At 37.1% G+C, this 20,107-nt stretch overlaps 2 protein-coding genes across 2 annotated transcripts in view; one reads left to right on the top strand and one right to left on the bottom strand.

Moving 5' to 3' along the window:
• Positions 1 to 20,107, bottom strand: part of IL1RAPL1 (interleukin 1 receptor accessory protein like 1) — a 1,353,569-nt gene that overhangs the window by 552,541 nt on the left and 780,921 nt on the right. The window lies entirely within an intron of this gene.
• Positions 18,246 to 20,107, top strand: part of LOC116646047 (transcription factor SPT20 homolog) — a 3,391-nt gene continuing 1,529 nt past the window's right edge. Inside the window, exons 1-2 of the mRNA XM_032426512.1 lie at positions 18,246 to 19,884; positions 19,961 to 19,965. Coding sequence (XP_032282403.1) covers positions 18,397 to 19,884; positions 19,961 to 19,965 — 1,493 coding nt within the window. The 5' untranslated portion in view covers positions 18,246 to 18,396. The remainder of the gene's footprint in view (positions 19,885 to 19,960; positions 19,966 to 20,107) is intronic.

Below are 20,107 nucleotides of genomic sequence, written 5' to 3'. Positions count from 1 at the left end.
GAAAAATGGCAGCTCCAAAGGCAATGACCATTGAGACAAAAGGAGGAATCATGTTCAAATTATATTTAAGATACAGAATCACTATGACAGGAAGGAGCTAAGGAAAGAGAGGTATCCAAGATGATGAAAAGATTCTCTCAGATGAGTATATGAAAAGTAGAGTCAATCTCTCAGCATGGAAAATACGGAAAAAGAAACAGCTTTGAGAGAAAAGAAAGTGTGCTAAATTTTAGCTTGGGCTTCACACCCAAGTAGAAAAAATAGCCTCTTTGGGTTTGCCAGAAATATTGCTCATGCATTATTTATTAATTTTACTCCAGCACAGACTAGAGCATGCTCTTCACAGGCTCATTTTAAGATAATATTTTCAGAAAAAATAATTACCTAAGTTAAAGCAATTAACTATCCTAGGACACATTCCAATATGTAGTAAGAAAATATGCACGTTTTAGAATAATCCTGATATTTGTACACATTAGAATTCTTAAAGAACAGACTTTTCTAAGAATTCAATCAGTGAATTCTAAATTTGAACATTCCATATTAATCTTTTAAACTCATGAGTCTTAGGTTTTCTTTCTCCCCAAACTATTGATTGCTGTTGTTTGTTTTCGTATACCTTCTTTTACCAAATGCCAGACATGTTTTATACAGACAGGGTTAAGAGCAAGATCTCCAAAACCCAACCATAAGAGGTTCAAATTCCAGCTCAATCACTGATTACTTTGGAAAATTAGGGAAAGTTACTTGAGTTCTTAGGTTTCCATTTCATCATGCATATAAGGAGAAAATCATAATAAAGACCTCAGAGGTCGGTTTGGGAGTCAAGCATGTTAAAACATGGGAAGAGCTTAGGGCAGGGCCAGTCTTCTGGGGAGCACTCAGGAAGTGTTAGATCTTATCATCAGTACTACATCCTCTCTCCCTCTTTTCTTTAAATTTCCATTTTCCAGTCCAGCCACCCAGATATGTTCAGAAGGCGGATGAGATAGACAACATGACCATGATGATGCCTTCAGTTCTTTGGTGTTTAGTGTCAAGCATAAACATCCAGATAAATCCTTCTGTTTTTCATCTGGGATATCTGAGTGGGCTCGAGAAGAGTGAGTAACCTTGATGAAAAATACAGACTCCTCACCCCAGCTGCCCCCTTCTCCTCTTCTATAAATGCGACTGACCCCTATTTTCCAGAAAGGGGATCCAGAGGAGCACACCTTGGTATTCTTACTTTCTTGACTTTTATTCCTCAGCTCTGTGAGGTGACTGCTGATTTACAACTGTCTGGTAATGTCTGGAATTCCAGACTCCCCAGGATAACACTATTTCCAAATTACTTTCAATGTTTTAATACTTGTTTACTGTTTCCGTTCATCAGGAGGTGATTTAAAAAGCTAAAAATAAAGCAGCATCCAATGAACACTATAGTCCTATTTACTGAGAAGAGCTAACAGGAAGCAAGTAACTTGTGACACATTAATAAACATGTGATCCCCCTGAGGGGAATTACACACTCTCAAAGTAAAGAGCACCATCCGCCATTATCAAATCGGCAGCACGACTGCTATGGTTCTGTGGCTCTGCACCATCAGGGAAATACCATGCAATGGGGTAAATGGGGTAAGGCGAATGCTCCTACAGGACGGACAGTGGAAATCATCAGCGTGTATTTACTCAGCTTCTGTTGTTGAGAACAGATGGGCTGCAATCTAGGCAACAAGTTAAATCATGACTGCTGGTTTCCATGTTAATAAAATGGCTAGAAAGACAGGATATACATGTATGTGGTGGAAACAGTTTTCTCAGCTGAGAGTCAACACTGAACTGTCCTCTCCAGGGAAGAAATGATATTATTGTGGATTAAAAAAAGACCTAGTTCAACCACACTTCAATAATACATAAAAAATACAACAGTTAATTAATTTTTAAAAAGACCTAGTATTCTCTGGCAGAGGTGACCTGCAGTACACACCAAGGACACAGAATGTATTGTACAGACCAAAGTCATGCAGATTTCCTTTGTCTCACCTGCTGAGGTTACAGCAAAGCAACCCAATGCCTAAAGAAGTCAACGACTTATCCAAGTTCTTCTATTTAGTGGCAAAAATGGGATTAGAACTCACATCTCCTAACTTCTAATTCTATATGCTACTGGAGATCATTAGTGCTGGGTCAGCACACAAAAGCTATATATACATATATATTTAAGACTGTTTAAAACAAAAGAAAGTTACTCTTAAACCCTGGTTTTATGTGATTTGACACCCCCCAAAGAGATGTCTTCTGGAGAAAGGGAGAATGTGATCTAACTTGGATTTCTCTGAAAATTTAGGTCCTTAAACTTCCCCAAATTTAATAAGGAACAAAGGGAGCAAGTGACAGATCTTAAAAAGACATTATGGTTTTTTTTTCCCCAGCTCTTTCTACTATGTACTTTTTACAAACTTACATACTTGTAAACAAGGAGGCTTGTGAAACGACTGCCTTAGAGTCCTGTCTTAAAAGGGAGGAAAACAACTATCTACCCTTAAACCAGTATAAAGATTGAGAACTAACAAATATATTTGAACATAATCAAGAGGCAAATATGTGACAAACATAAAATGAAAATAACTTCTGTAAGTACAGACTGTAGAAGTTAGTACAGGGCACTGAAGTGCTCCACACGTTTCTTAGCAGTTTGCTACCTTGACGGGGACAAGGGTTCTGAATTGGCATGCATGGGAGCTATCACATATTTCAAACTTCCTCTTTTACAGGATGACCACATTGCACAACTACAGATTGAAGTACAGAAATGTGGGTGGTCCAGACAGGAGGTAAGAAAGAAAATGAGGTGTGAGAAGGGAAAGTTTGGGTATTACCTGATTAGCTGATACAGTATGATAAAAACCCCGTGACGCCACACCGAAGGGTAGCATGGTTACAGTTACCCTGTAATCATACCTGCTATGCATGCTACTGCGTAGTGCTAAACATCTCTCTCCTACTCGAACAGAATTACCAGTAGCATGATTGTTAAATAGATCCCTAAACAGCGTCCCTAAACCCTTGACCTGTCTGTTAATCCTCAGGTCCCTAGGGAAAATAATAACATTGCCATTGTAGTTGGAAATCTTTTCCCACATTATGAAGTGCTGAGAAAGACAAGGAATTTGATCAATGTTTTTAAAGGATTAAGTTTTTCTCTGCTTCTCTGTCTTATATGGTCTACTCTAACATTCACTGGTCATTTTTTAAGTCATACTCCTTTGCACAGAAATGTTTTGTAAAAATAAAAGCACACAGTATTTTTGGAAGTGTCACAAATATTTGGGCATGGAAAGACAGCAGATCTGAAGGTTCCGTTAGTGCAGACCTGAGCAGAACTCAACTGTTGGGAAGGTGGTTCCTTGACCACAAATTTGCCCATAGTGTCTAATCATTAGTGGTGAAAATAAAGTGTTAGGAATCAAAAATGTAAGGGTTAGATTATGGAGGGAACATCTTACAGTTTGTTAAGCCTTAAATATGCTTTGATAGTTTATTTCTTAATCTTAAAGCCTTCCAATTTTCTCTATTTTTATTTTTTTCTCTCCATGTTTATGGTAATGTCTGAAGCTAAGCATGTGGCCCCTCTGTTATATCTTATCTTTCTTACACATATCATGCTTAGAGCTACTGGCACTAAATGTGAATTTGTTTGGATTAGGTTTTCTTTTGAGAAGAGCTCTGGAGGACCTATTGATTTAACTGTGCTTGAAATCAGCCCTTGTAAAAAGATTACAGGGAGACCATTGAGCAAGTGATAAGACTAAAAATGCCAGTTTATTGCCTTCTTATTTGAAATTCTGTTTTCCAAAAATTTAACTGGTAAACTGAACTTCATCTACAGTCTTCTGCTAACTATATATTCAAAATAATGATCTCTGTCTTCTTTGGTGGCAAGTCATTAATATAATTTTGCCATATCTGTTTTTCTTGCCTAAGATTCCTGAAACATTGGAATTGAGAAGGCATCGATGTATGGAAATCTAGTCCAGTATTTCTCTGAGTTATTCTTGGGCATGAGGACTTTTGAACTTCACAACTAGACAACACGGTCTCCTTCTTGACCTCTTCTTAAGGGAGGAGGAAAGAAGGAGACAGACAGACAAAAATAAAAACATGTCCCTGAAGAAAACTGAGTCCCAGGACGTGGGTTCAAGGTCACATAAATTATAAATAATTTCTTCAGGAAAGCCTATCCATCTTGCCCCTTTATTTTCCTCGAAACAATCTCAATTTGTAATCATTTATTTCCACTTATTTTTGCTGCCTCCTCTGTTAATATGTATTCTTCTCACAGTATATAAAATAAGGGAGTTAGCTATCTGCTTTTTGGATTCCTGGAGGCCTATTTTTTTAAACAGGTAAACTGCATACAACATAAACTTAACCATTAACCATTTGAACATGCACAATTGTCATTCAGTACATTCATAATGCTGTGCAACCTCTATCTCGTTCTATGACATTTTCATCATCCCAAAAAGAAACCCATAACTATTAGCAAGTGCTCCCTATTTCCCCATTCCCACAGCCCCTAGCAACCATCAGTCTGCTTTCTCTCTTCATGGATTTGCTTATTAGGACTATTTCACATAAAAGAAATCATATAGTGTGTGGATTTCTTTGTGTGTGTGTGTGTGTCTGGCTTCTTTCACTTAGCATAATGTGTTCAAGGCTTACGCACATTGTAGTATGCATCTGTACTTCATTCCTTTTTGTGGCTAATAGCCCCGTGTATAGAGATACCAATATAGTTCATTTGTACACGAGCAGATGGACATTTGAGTTTGTTTCCACATTCTGGCTATTGAAAACAATGCTGCTATGAACGTTCGTGTACAAATATTTGTTTGAGTTCCTTCTTTCAATACTTTTGGGAATATACCTAGGGGTGGAAATGTTGGGTCATGTGGTTATTCTATGTTTAATTTTTTGACAAATCAAGCACTTCTTTTTTAAATCTCTTAAGCTCTTTCCACCCTTCTGAATACCAGTTTCTGCTGGCACAGGGAGACTAAGGCAGTAGGCAAATGTGTTCACTGACCATTGTGGTTAAAGACTTACAAGGCCTAGTTATTTTTTTAAGTTAAGTGCCTAGTACAGTGCCAGGCATAGAGCAGGCACTCTCAACAAATATTTGTGAAATGAATGAAAAAATTAACTATTCGTTAAGGTCTATATAGTTCTGATTACATTTCTCCTTTGCTCAATCCCTTCAAACAACTCTCATCTACACCCCCACCAAATGAGTTTTTGTCCCCTTTTGTTTTATGCTTCTTTGAAACAGCACACACTTCTTGATAGTGGATGTGGCAAGAAAATGTGTCTTCCAGGTCCAGCAAAAAATAAAATAGAGCTATAAAGATTTCCTGGCATTGGCTATCTGCAATCACCTGATTATCTCATTCTCTCACCGTGTATGCAACAGACTTTCTTCTAACTGTAGTTGACCTTCTTGATTTGAAAGATAAGAAAAAGGGACAATAAATATGTGAGTCACATTTGGATCAGTTGTAAATCACTTTTTTTCCTTTCCAAGCATCACCCAGGCAGCTTTTTTCTACAGTGAGCATAATAGTGCTTAGGCTATTAAATCTTGCTCCCAGGCTGCTGTAGAGAAGACGTGACTGAGGACCCAGATGTTGAGCTAATCATACACCCTACCTCCTCATTTTACAATGAAAATTCCATGGAAAGTTGTAACAGAGTAAAACAAAATCTATACTAACCTTTAAAGAAGTCAGAGAACTACCAGAGTTTGTTGAAATTTTACCCATTCACAAATACCTTTTTCAGAGTTAGATTAATAACATATAAACATAAGAAAACATGCTTTTCCCCCTGCTGTATAGAAACCAAATATGGACAATGTCAGGAAACAGACCTCTTAATCACCGGAGTTTCTTTTTTTCTGCTAATGTTTCTTTAAATATTTTCTAGATGTCATAATGGCATATGCTTTATTCAGTTTTACTTTGCAGGTCAATATTTCTTGATAATAGCTTTGCTTTCCTTAACTTCAGAAGAAAAACACAATAAATAAAATTAACTGTGAAGATGGTAAATAATCTTAATTATTAAGGACAGTTATATCATATTTCTAATTACATGTATAAGACAAAAACCGAATCTATTCCATAAAATTGATAAGGTGCATATTTCCAGACTCTAGAGACTGGTGTCATTTCACACATACAATGCTTACCAAAATTCATGATCAGAGTTTCATGTAAAGAGTGACCTCTCTGAACTTAGCATATATAGAAACTAGCCTAATTTCTGCAGACACAAAGGGGAAAAAACAACACGCTTGTATACACAAAAACTCTTCCTCATCCAAGAGACTTTTGGAGGAAAAGTAAATGGAAGCCAGAAATGCTCCCTGAAAAGGAGACTGTGGCTACCACCCTTGACTCAACATGTTCATACCACCAGCTTGGTGCTCAAATGTGAAGGTAACATGTGAGCTCTTGCTTGCTTTTTCCACAACACTCTAATTTCATTTTTGAACTCTTTCACTGACTTTTCTCCTGTAATGGTTTGAGATAGTTTCTTTCTATGTAAATTCAATATATCTCCTCTAACCCTTCCCAGAGCAAAGTCATGCCATTTGATAAAAACAAAATAAAACCATTAAGCCCAGCAGGGAACATACAACCTAACCTAGGCATGAATGTATAACATCATTTTATTAAATGAGTCAATTATTGCTTATCAAGCATTTAAAATTCATTAATTCAGTCAATACATATTTGTTGAGCAAAGACTAAGCGTCTGGCCCAGCTGGGGATAAAGCAGTGAGCAAGCAAAGTACTTGCTTTTATGGAGCTTATATTTTACTGAAAGGAAATGGTGGAGGGAGGAATATTGTACAAAAAGCTTTATACAATACCACTTCACAGACACTAGAATGGCTATTATAAAAAAAATGGAAAACAACAAGTTTTGGCAAAGATGTGGAAAAAATGGAACCCTAGTGCATCACTAGTAGAAATATAATATGGTACAGCTGCAATGGAAAACCAGCTTGGCAGTTCCTCAAAAAGTTAAACACAGAGTTACCATATGATCTAGCAGTTCCACTCCTAGGTATATACCTAAAAGTATTGAAAGCAAGGACTTAAAGAGATACATGTGTATCAATGTTCATAGTAGCATTACTTACAATGCCAAAACATAGAAACAACTCAAAAGTCTATCAAAATATGAATGGATAAACAAAATGTTGTATAAAATACAACAGAATATTATTTGGCCTTTAAAAAGAATGACATTTTGATACCTGATGCAACATGGATGAACCCTGAAAACATTATGCTAAGTGAAGTAAGTCAGACACAAAAGGACAAACATTGTATAACTCCACTTCCATACCTAGAATTGGCAAATTCAAAGAGACAAAAGTAGAAGAGAAGTTACCTGAGCTGGGGGAAAGAGAGGAATGGGGAGTTGCTGTTTAATGGGTACAGAATTGGTTTGGAATGACAAAAATTTCTGAAAATGGATAGTGGGGATGGTTGTACCACATTGTGAATGTACTTAATGCCACCAAAGCATACGATCAGAAATGGTTAAAATGGTAAATTTTATGTTGTGTATATTTTACCACAATAAAAAACAATGAATTATACACTTTAAATGCATGAATTATATGGCATGTGAATTATATCTCAGCAAAGGCATTATTTTTAAAAAAGCTTTTATGCATTCTCTCATCTAATCTCCCTCTATGTAATCATATTTAACCCGCTTATTTTAAATATCATCTCTGTGTTTTGTCTCCTGTGTTTGTATCTCCAGCTCTGACCTCTCTCTGAACTCTAAATTTACGTATCCAGTTGCCTATTTAACATACCTATTTGAAATCTAAAAAGTCACTTGAGACCTAAGGTGCCCCACAAATAAATCTTTACTTTTACCCTCAAAACTACTCTCCTTAGCCTCCCATATGTCACTGATTGCCACACCATTCACCTAACTGCTCAAGAAAATAGCCTGAATTTCTTTCAGACATTACAGGCTCACCCCAACAAAACTAGCATGAGGTGAATGAGGGGGTATCAAAAACTCAATAATTAAGATAATATTTTAATATAATGTTTAAAAAATCAATACAAAAAATCTATGAGAACAATAAAAGTTTACAATTCTTTACCACTCAGCTTTATATTTATCCTATCAATGATCACTAATTGATATTTTCTTAATTTTTATTCTGTATATAGGTATATATTTTGTCTTCCATACAGTGGAAGTGCCATGAGAATGGGAGATTTATCTTCCTTGTTCACCACTTTATCCCATAAATATGTCTGCCTTTTATCAGGGTCTCCTACTGGCTGACATCAAGGCTAAATTTTTCCAAGAGAGGATCTGTCATTTCAGGTTCTGGAGTTGGTTATTCCACTTCCTTCCTCTCTTTTCCCCCTCCAGACAGAGGGCTGGCTGTAGCTTCCTGCTGTTGGTGACCCCCGGAATGCCTCATGTTATGCCATTTCAGCTCTTCTACCATATTTATAACCTATTTTGCATATTAAATTTCCCCTATTGAAATACTTGGAATGAATTTGCTTTAACTGACTAGATCCTCGTCAATACAGTAGTTTAGGAAACAAATAGCTGAATGTTTTATCTACATTATACATAAATTCTTCAAAGTCTCCCATGAGGTAAAATAAAGAAGTACAAAAATTATATAGTTATATATTTGCAAATAGTATAAATAACACTGTATAAACATGGCACATTTAATAAATTAAGGCACTTCTGAATTTTCCTATCTATGATGAAAGTCTTTTATTGATATTATAAAACCAAAAAAAAAAAAAAAGAACAGAATTAAATAGCGAGTTAGTTTAATTTAAAGGAAGAATTACAGGGGTCCTGGGTGGCTCAGTTGGTTAAGCATCTGACCTCTCCAGCTCAGGTCATGATCTCAGGGCTGTGAGACTGAGTCCCAAGTTGGGTTCCACGCTCAGTGGGCAGTCTGCTTAATGATTCTCTCCCTCTGTCCCTCCCCCCTCACTCCCATGTGCTCTCTTTCTCCCTCTCAGATAAACAAATAAATCTTAAAAACATGAAGTCAACATGGATGGGACTGGAGGAGATTATGCTAAGTGAAATAAATCAAGCAGAGAAAGTCAATTATCATATGGTTTCACTTATTTGTGGAACATAAGGAATAGCATGGAGGACATTAGGAGAAGGAAGGGAAAAATGAAGGGGGGGAAATTGGAGGGGGAGACGAACCACGAGAGACTATGGACTCTGAGAAACAAACTGAGGGTTTTAGAGAGGAGGGGGTGGGGGGATGGGTTAGCCCGGTGATGGGTATTAAGGAGGGCACGTATTGAATGGAGCACTGGGTGTTATACACAAACAATGAACCGTGGAACACTACATCAAAAACTAATGATGTACTGTATGGTGACTAACATAACATAATAAAATAAAATAAAAAAAAATGAAGTCAGAATTAGACATTTTTGGGGAGAGACTTTTTTATTCTATAGGACATGCATATTTCACAGGTGGTTTCTTTTCAATCCATTTTACGTAATTTTATTATCAATTCCAATGAGAAGTAATTTTTAGATTTTTCTGACTAGAAAGAAGAGCCATTAATCTGAATAACCTACAATTCACTAAAAGAGCAAATGATTTTAAATGCCAGCAATCTGATAACTTTCCTTGGTAAAAAGAGGCCACTTTTAGGAAAAAAAAAAGTCTAATAATTTGAATTTCTTTATAAATATAAACATGCTTATAATGTGACAATTACATCAAAAATTTTGTCAACAAAGAATGTAGGAATAAGCTCCTTTACACTTTGACTGCCAGAATATAATGCCACAGAGTAATGTTAGAGATATGATTAAAAGTGTCAAAAACAAAACACAAGTGGATCTAATTTTTACCCAAATATGATAAAGAATACAAAGGGGAGGATGAGGAGGAGGCACAGCTGGGCAGTTGCATGGGCAGAACTCACTAATGGGCTGTGTGATTATGGCCAAGTAACTAGTCTTCCTTGAACTTCAGTTACCTGATCATAAAATTATAAGGAGTGTGAGAAGCAAATAGCATCCTAATGTAAACAGACTTTGTAATGGACAAACAACTACTTAACATGGATCACTGCTGTTACTATGATGTGCAGTCACAGCTTAACCCCTTAGATGATTGTCAATCTGACTACAACCCTTGAATCTTCTCATGCCCAATGCTGTTTCACATACTCATTATTCATAATATTTCACCACTGGCTAAATATGGAATTTATATCAAGGTCACCACTTTTTAAAAGCTTAATCTCCTTTCCAGCAGCACCTCATAAAGAGAAAAATCACACAGCCCTTTATATTTAATCTCCTTATCCTACTGTGAATATAGTCCTCCTCCATTTCTGTTCTCCAGATCCAACTTTTCATTTTTATAAAAAAGTTCAATATAAATAGAACACCCTTTCTGGGAGTGAAGTCCCATACATTTAAAATTCAGTTAAACTTGCCTCATATTATTGCCAGAAAGAGCTGCAGTTGCCATGAGGCATAAAGTGGAAGGCATCCCTAGATGCAGCAGCAGGGAGAAAAATAAATAAATAAAACAGCATGAATGAGGGCTTGCCCATTATTAGCTTTGCTCTATTCTTGGTTTCTGATGGAAGAATCACCAATGGGACTCTAGAACTAGATGGTTAAATATTTGCAGATGTCAACAGCTATGTGCATTGGACAGACATTTTGAAATTCAGTATTTTCAGAAGTATGGGTCATATGAAAAACACTTATCCCTAGCCAGAGGATAGGTGGGATAAATTACACAGGAGACTTTCCAACAGTCAGCTGTCAAACCTACTTTGCTGTCAATACTATAAGGTTATTTCTCATGTTCTTCTCATATGAAACAACTGTTACAAAGAAATGAAAATGGCTTTATTGTATATATGAATTCTAGTTATAATATCTGCTTCTTCCTTAAAAGTCCATTATGATAATAGCCAGACAAAGAAAACTCTTATGGAATGGAAGAGTTCAATCCCATTATATTCAGTCTTATCAGGATGCAGGGCCTTCCCAAATTATTCTTCATACACACATGAACAATATCATAACGATTAACTGGACATCTTTTACTTGAGTGCTTTCTTGAAGCTACAATTTATGCAACAGCACTGTAATCATTCCCACTCTCAAAACCCTTCTGTTCACTAGTCTATTAAATACAACTGTAATTGACTACCGTGGTGGCTAATTTGAAAAAGCTATTACATTGCTTCTGGCTCCTGGTTTTCTTTACTAATATGGATTTATTTGGAATCCAAATTGTACAAAGTACTGCTGCCTAATTTGACTTTGTAGTTACTGATGTCTTTATTTACCATTTATTATGTCTACAGTGTATAAAGCACATAACATGAATAAGTCATTAATTTGAATTGTGGCTTTGGGTATGGTAGTTTCTCATTTGTCAAATAAAAGTCTACATGAAGGCTTACATCCTTTCCTGAAATTCCAAAATAACATTATTGATAACATCATTATGCATGTTATATTTACCTGATCCATTTAGTGCATTATTGAGAGATTTTACAGAAAGGTAGTTTTTGTGTGCACATTTATGTACTCTATGTCTACCTGTAACTTACCTCTTCCCCTTCACTAATACAAATCTTTGAATGGTGTTGTAAACTAGTCTCATTTTCTCAACACAGGCTCATTCCTTTCTCTACGATGGTTTGAGTTTTCTCTCCATTATATCTCAGAAAATGTTGTTACTAGTGTTACCAATAATCTCTTGGCTTTCAATCATTATCTGGCTTGAGCACAATATGACATTGAATACTATTTACGTCCAGTCATCTTGAGATTTTATTAGAAGGCCTTTTCCTGGTTTTCCTTTTGTGCCTCTATTCACTCAGTCCCATTCAGTTAAATGCCAGAATTCCCCTAGATTTTTGTCCTTGCTATTCATTTCCTCTTGAGTGCTCTTATGTTGCAAAATGATACTCAGAATGAAGTACTGCTGCCTCCACTGATGGATAACAGTTGTTATTCATCTATAGTATGAAGTAACAGCAGAAATGTTGCACTTTAAAAAAAATTGAAAGGTAAGTACATTTTTAATGAGTATATGCTAATAGTGGAAAATTCCTACCTATGAGCCCCAGCCACCCTGAAGCCAAATCTGGGGGCAAATCCTATTACCAGATTCTTTGTAATCCACAGGAATTGGTCCAATTAACACCCTCAACAACGTTTAAGAGTTGTCTGTTTCCCCACACCATTAGCTAACAAGATAAGCTATAAAGTATTTTCATCTTTGGCAATGTAATAGTTAAAATAGGACTTTTATTTTAGTCTTAACTTGTAATTCTATTATTTGTGAGGTTGAATGTCTTTTCGTATACTTAAGTGGTATTTGTATTCCTTCTTCTGTGAACTGTCATTTTGACCTGTGTTTTTTTTCCCTCCAAGGTCAATGATCTTATTTTTATTAATTTGTAGACAGCTTTTGAGGCCAAATTCTGAGAAACAATTTGAGACCAGGTAGATTAGACCATCAGTTACTGAGGTATCAAAAGAAAGGGGCATAGAAAGAGCACAGGACCAGAGGTGGTCAACCCTTCTTGGGAAGAGAGTGAGATAACTTTGAGAGGAAATGTTTCCTTTGAAGACTTAATGGTGTGGAGGGGGGAGCTGACTAAAAATAAAGGGCTCTAGTGAACCAAGATTGGGTCAAAGAATCAGAAGAAGCCAGACTTGTGAAAAAATGTACCATTTGTTAAAAACTACCACCACCAACAAGAACAATAAAAATAATAAGATCCACATGTCAGAATGACAGCAAAAGAAGGTGGTCTTGAAATATGAAATCAAGTAAACCATGGGATCTCCTTACCCTACCCACCTTAAAGTGTCTTCTATTGCTGGTTCAGGGGTAAAAGCCAAAAAAATGAGAATCAGTTCAGCAAATAACAGTTGTAAAACACATGTGCACACATGCACATCCACACTCACACAAAGCAGGGGAAAATTTTACCTTGAAACCCCAACAGGAATTTTATATGTAAACAAGTGATTGCACAACTGGAAGAAAACTATGAATCATAAAATTAAAAAAAAACAACAACTCCAAATAGAAAAGGACAAATCACAGGAAGATGTGAAACAGGAGCTAATCAAATTCAGGAGAGATAGGAAATGAATGAGGACTAAATTATAAGGTGCTTGTGATAGGCACAATTTTTAAAATGGCCAGTGAAAGATGACCCACTCTAATTCTCAGCACATTTGAATATAATGACATCACTCCTTTAATTATGATATGTTACATGGCACCATAACTTAAAATAGGGAAGATGATCCCATATTCTCCAGATGGGCCCTTAAAAGCATAGAGCTTTTTCCATCTGGTAGCAGAAGAGGAAGTCTGAGACACCTGAAGCATGAAAAGGATTCACTAAACTATCACTAGAGTAAAGATGAAGACATTTGACAAAGAAACAATATGAGCAACTTTTAGGAGCAAAGAGTCGTCCCTGGCTGACAATCAGGAATAAAATTGAAACCTTAGTCCTATGATCACAAAAATCTAAATTTAACCAACTACTTTAAGTGGATTCTTCCCCAGATCCTCCAGTTAAGAGCCTGGCCAGGCAACCTTGACTTCTGACTTGTGAGACCCTAAGCTGAGCCTGCCCTGTGTTTTAACCAACAGAACTGTGAGAAAACAAAAATGAGTGTTGGTTTTGTCCTGTAAGTTTGTGATAATTTGTGATGGCAGCAATATAAAAGTAATAGAGTTCCCAAGGGAGAACAGGTATAACCACATTTAACATAGGCTTATAAAGGATAGAACAGAAAAGAAACAAAAAGTCATACAAAAAGTTTAGAGAGAACATGACAGAGAAGACACAAAAAGATTATCCAACATACTTTTAACTGAAATACCTGAAGGAAAAATAGCAAATCAAAGGAATAGGAGAAATGTTTTAAGATTCTACTAAAGAAAACATTGCTGAAATAAAAGCTCTGGATTTATGTATTAAAAGAACTCATCACATGCTAGGAAAAAAGAGAACGGATGGTCAATTCCAAGAAATACTTTATCAAAACCATTATACTTTAAAAATAACAAAAGACCCCAAATTGTCAAAGCAATTTTGAAAAAGAAAAGTAAAACTGGAGGTATCACAATTCCAGACTTCAAGTTATATTACAAAGTTGTAGTAATCAAAACAGTATGGTATTGACACAAAAACAGACACAAAGACCAATAGAACAGATTAGAAAACACAGAAAATTCAGAAATGAACCCAAAACTATATGGTCAATTAATCTTTAACAAAGCAGGAAAGAATGTCCAATAGGAAAAAGATGGTCTCTTCAACAAATGGTGTTGGACAAACTGGAAAGCAACATGCAAAAGAATGAAACTGGACCACTCTCTTACACCATACACAAAAATAAATTCAAAATGGATTAAAGACCTAAATGTGAGACCTGAAACCATCAAAATCCTAGAAGAGAACACAAGCAGTAACTGTTTTGACATTGGCTATAGCAACTTCTTTCTAGTATGTCTCCTGTGGCAAAGAAAACAAAAGCAAAAATAAACTATTGGGACTACATTCAAATAACAAGCTTCTGCACAGTGACTGAAACAATCAACACAACTAAAAGGCAACCCACTGAATGAGAGAAGGTATTTGCAAATGACATATTTGGTAAAGTGTTAGTATCCAAAATACATAAAGAACTTACATAAATTGATACCCCCAAAAACCCATAATCTAATTTAAAAATGGACAGAAGAAATGAACATACATTTCTCCAAAAAAGATATCCAGATGGCCAACAGACACATGAAAAGATGTTCAACATCACTTATCATCAGGGAAGTGCAAATCAAAACTACAGTGAGATATCACCTCACACCTCTCAGAATGGCTAGAATCAAAAACACAAGAAACAACAGGTGTTGGTGAGGATGTGGAGAAAAAGGAACCCTCTTGTACTGTTGGTGGGAATGCAAACGGGTGCAGCCACTGTGAAAAACAGTAGAGGTTCCCCAAAAAGTTAAAAATAGAACTACCTTAAGATCCAGTAATTGCACTACAGGGTTTTTACCCCCCAAAAATACAAAACCACTAATTCAAAAGGATACATGCACCCCTATGTTTTTAGCAGCATTATTTACCATAGTCAAGCTATGGAAGTAGCCCGGGTGTCCACCAAATGATGAATGTTTAAACAAGATGGGAGATAATGGAATATTATTCAGCCATAAAAAAGAAGGAAATCTTGTCATTTATAATGACATGGAAGGAGCTAGAGAGTATAATGCTAAGTGAAATAAGTCAGAGAAAGACAAATACCATATGATTTCACTTATATGGAGAATTCACGAAACAAAACAAATGAGCAAGGGGAAAAAAAGAGAGAGAGATAAGCCAAGAAACAGATTCTTAATAACAGAGGACAATTTGATGCTTGTCAGAGGGGAGAGGAGTGGGGTGATGGGTTAAAAAGGTGATGGGGATTAAGGAAGGCCCTTGTCATGATGAGTACCGGGTGATGTATGGAATTGCTGAATCACTATATTGCACACCTGAAACTAATATAACACTATGTTAACTATATCAAAAATAAAATAAAATAAAATAAAATAAAATAAAATAAAATAAAATAAAATGGAAAATAATATCTTCTGAACTTCCAGAGAAAAAGGCCAAGTCACTTACAAAAAAGAAAACAGAAAGCACAATAGTAGAGCAATGTTTTCAAGAATCTAAAGGAAAGGACAAGGTATGAGCCAAGATTTTATTACCAGCAAAGTTTTAAACATTAGAAAAAGAATCTCAGGAAATACTGTACACATAAATTATTCCTAAAAGTAGAGGATGAAAATTTTACAACATAAGGATGGAGAAGGGTTTAGAGAAATTTTGGTAGTGAGCATACCTAATTGATGATCTAGTACTAAAATAAAGGCAGTATTAAGTATTACAGTTGTAAGAATAACATGTAAGTATTATTTGCTCTGATGAAGTAGAAATAACATAACTAAAAATGCAAAGAGAAGAGAGAAAGGAACATAGAGTAACCTTATTCATTAACATATAGATGAGAATTAAAATATTGTAAGCTGACATCACAGAAAAATCTAAGAAGACTGAGATGATTACATAAAGGTATCAGTATAAAGACAACTAGTGGAAACAACAAAAATGAGCACAAAATATAAAATGGTATGGCAGAGCTATAGGATTTTCTTATATTAAGGATATTGGTTTATTTTGAATTCTATTGCAAATATCTTCTGTCAGTTTGTCATTTACCATTTAATTTTATTTTGATTGACATGAAGAATTTTTTATTTCTCTCTAATAATTATATCAATCATTTTATACCCTCTGGATTTGGGGACTTTTAGTAAGACTTTTTCTACTCTGTAATTATATATATTTTAAAAATTTTCAATATTTTCTTCTAGTAGTTTTACAGTTTAATCATTGATTCATTTATTTTTACAGAAATGTTAAGACAGAAAAGGTTTTTTTTTTTTTTCAGTTTCCTTTTTTACAAACAACACTGAGTGAAAACTTTATCTTTTCTCCACTGACATGTGATGCCACACTTACTGTATGTCAAACTCCTGTATATTTTGGGAATTATTTCTTAGATATCCAACTCTTCAACTTACTTCTCTTGAAATTTATACACCAACACACTGTTTAGTATGATATAATACCTGGTAAGGCAAATCTCTTGCCATTACTTATTTTTTACTAAGTATCTTATTTTAATTCCAGTATAATTAACATAAAGTGTTATATCATTTCCCAGTGTACAATTCTATACATTACTCAGAGTTCATCATAAGTGTACTCTTTAATCCCCATCACCTGTTTCACTCACCCCCTGACCCATCTCCAAAACAACTTAACCATTCTTGTGTATTTATTTTTCCATGACTGGTTCTAATGGGGCATCTTCATGAACTGTCAATTTTGCTTCAAAATAAGTAATTTAATGTTTTACATTTGTAAAAAAAAAACACAGAATTTGCATGTAAGATGATGTCCAGCTGGGCACCTACCACCAAATTCCCTGTCAATGTTTCCAGATGCTCCTCTGTTTTTAGGGTTAGTTTCATAAAAAAGGGGAAAGAAGTCAGGCTTTGCAGTCAGAGATTTGGATTTGTTCCCTGCCTCAACTGCTTATCATTTTATACTCTTGAGCCTATTACTTTAGTTGGTTGAATGTCAGTTTCTTCATTTGAAAATAAAGAGGGTAAAAATGCCTGCTTTGTAAAGTTCCTGAAGCATTGGATAAATTTTGAGTAGCTTTGCATGACTCATGGTGGGAACTCTCTGGAAAATAATTTCAAATAGATAACATCCTCATCCATAGCTCCAGTCTAGATTTCTCTCCTAACTTCAGAATTGCCAGGACTTGAATCCTTTTGTTTGATAACTTTCTATTCATCCTTTAAGAAAGCTCAACCATCACCTCCTTTGGGAGTAGTTTTTTTCACTTCTCCATGTTTAGCACTTCTTTTCCTTTATCACTCTGCCCACAAGTTTATAAATTGTGGTGTATTCTATTTATCTGATTATTTGTTTGCCTCACCAAGGAAACTGTTAACTCCTACATGGCAAGTCACTTGTCACTGATACTACTGTCTCAATTCTAGCATATTACTTCCCTCATAATTAATTCTCAAAAGTAGCTGTTGGTTGAACATACATTTTCTACGGGGGAAAAGGAGAGCACATAGGACATATTATATTTGTAATTTTTCTTTGCTCTTTGCTTTATGAGAACAAAGTGGGGGAAAGGATGACACTGAATCACTTTCTAGAAATGTTTTTTGTTATTATCCTATTAAACTGCATTGACTGAACACAGACGCCTGGCCCTACTTGGCAATAGGAAGTGCAGGCACCACGACAGGGAGTGCAGGCACTACGACAGGAAGTACAGACTATTGAAAACAACACCGCCAAGGAAGCGGAAGGTGCAGCCCGAGGCAGCACGCATGCGCATAGAAGGCTGTGTAGTTTGACCCCTCCTCACTGACTTCCGGCCTAACGAGGGGCAACAACCGAAGGCGAGGTGAGGCAAGGCCCGGCGGAGTGGCTGCAGCCTATACAGATACAGGTATTTTCAGAGACTTGCAAGATTTTGTGTATTGCTTTCTTGCTGGTGGGTTTCTTGGTATCATTTTTGAAGTTAAGCTGGTGGCTCCACTCTGGAGTTGCGGCACTTCCAAGACTCTACACTGACGTGAAAGGCGGGGTTTTTACCCCGCTCCACTAGGCATTTGCATTTTGTCTTCTTTAGGGCCCCCTTTTGTCCCACGATGCAACAGGCTGTAGAACGAGCTTTGGACCGTGCGGACTATGTCATCGCAAGTGCCCAGCAGAGGCCTCCTAAAAGGAAACGCTCGTCGAGTGGGGAAGCATCTCTCTATGAAAAACTTTATGACATTTATGTGGAAGAATGTGGGAAAGAGCCTGAGGCTCCAGAGGAACTAAGAAGCAACGTGAACTTGCTAGAGAAGCTCGTCAGGAGAGAGTCGTTGCCCTGTTTGGTGGTCAACCTATACCCGGGAGAAGGGGGATATTCGCTGATGCTCGAGGGGAAACATGGGGTGTGTTCGGAGACCATTCGGCTGCCTTATGAAGAAGGGGAATTGCTGGAATACCTGGATGCTGAAGAATTACCCCCTGCTCTGCTGGACCTCCTGGAAGAATCTCAGGCTAACATTTTCCACTGTGGGTGTGTCATAGCACAGGTGCGGGACTATAGGCAGTGCAGTGGGGGGGGACCTCCCGGCTACCAGAGCAGGCATGTTCTCCTGCGCCCAACCATGCAGACGTTAGCCTGCGACGTGCAGTCCATAAGCAGCGATGGCCAGGAATGGACCCAGGAGGACAAACTGCTGCTTGAGAGCCAACTGATCTTGGCTACTGCGGAACCCCTGTGTCTCGATCCTTCCATATCAGTAGCCTGCACGGCAAACAGGCTGCTCTATAACAAGCAAAAGATGAACACTCGCCCGATGAAAAGGAGCTTCAAGAGGTATTCTGCACCCTCTCTGAGTCGGCAGCGGCAGCTGTCTCATTGTCCACCTCCTCCTGAGCTAAAAGTATTGACTTCTTGCAAAAAAAGCAAAGAAAGTAAAACAAGTGAGAATTCTGACTTCATAATTTCTAAAGCAGAAAATTATGTAGATATGTGGAAACAGAGACCCTGTGACTTGGCTGTACCTTCTGAAGTGGATGTGCAGAAATATGCTAAATGGGAGAAGTTTGTCAAATATGATGACTCACAACCAACAGTCTGGCCAGCCCATGAGGTAAAAGATGATTCTGTATTTGGATATGAAGGTGGTGATGAGTCTCAGACAACAAAGCTGACCTTCATGCAGTCGCTTAATGATCCATTTATCTCTGGAAAAAGAAGGCGACGTAAAAAAGTAAGATATGAGAGACAGATGTCTCCTCCTCCGCACCCCTCCACAGATGACCATTCAGATAGTGTCCTGCTGGGGTCAAAGACTGATGCTGGGGTAGTAGTCACTGAGTCAGAAGTGGTGGTCCCGCAGAAGACCAAATATCCGGTCACCACGTCACAAAGTTCCAGCGACTCAGCCAGCCTCGGCCAGCTTCCTCCAGGGAAAGAAACTGAACAGCCTAAAATTGTGTCTGTTCAGTCTTCAGTCCTGGGGAAGGGAGTCAGACATCCATCTCCAACCATCAAACTTCCCTCGAGCTCAGAAAAGACTTCATCAGGAAACAGTTTTACTCCATGGCAAGGAAGCAGCTTTCTTAAATCTCTATCTCCTGTTCTTGCTTCTAACCCACCAAGTCTTTCTCAGAAATCCACTGTGGACGTGAATCCAGTTAGCACATTTCCTGCAGCCACCGTGTCCACTACCAGCTCATCACAAAGAATCCTGGCCACCCAGGTCACAGTCAACTCCCAGAAATCCTCTGTGGAAGTGAATCGAGTTAGCACACTTCCTGCAGCCACTGTGTCCACCACCAGCTCATCACAAAGAATCCTGG

Source organism: Phoca vitulina, unplaced genomic scaffold (genome assembly GCF_004348235.1).
Source record: "Phoca vitulina isolate PV1807 unplaced genomic scaffold, GSC_HSeal_1.0 scaffold35, whole genome shotgun sequence".
NCBI lineage: Eukaryota > Metazoa > Chordata > Mammalia > Carnivora > Phocidae > Phoca > Phoca vitulina.
This window is presented reverse-complemented; position numbering and strand designations above follow the sequence as displayed.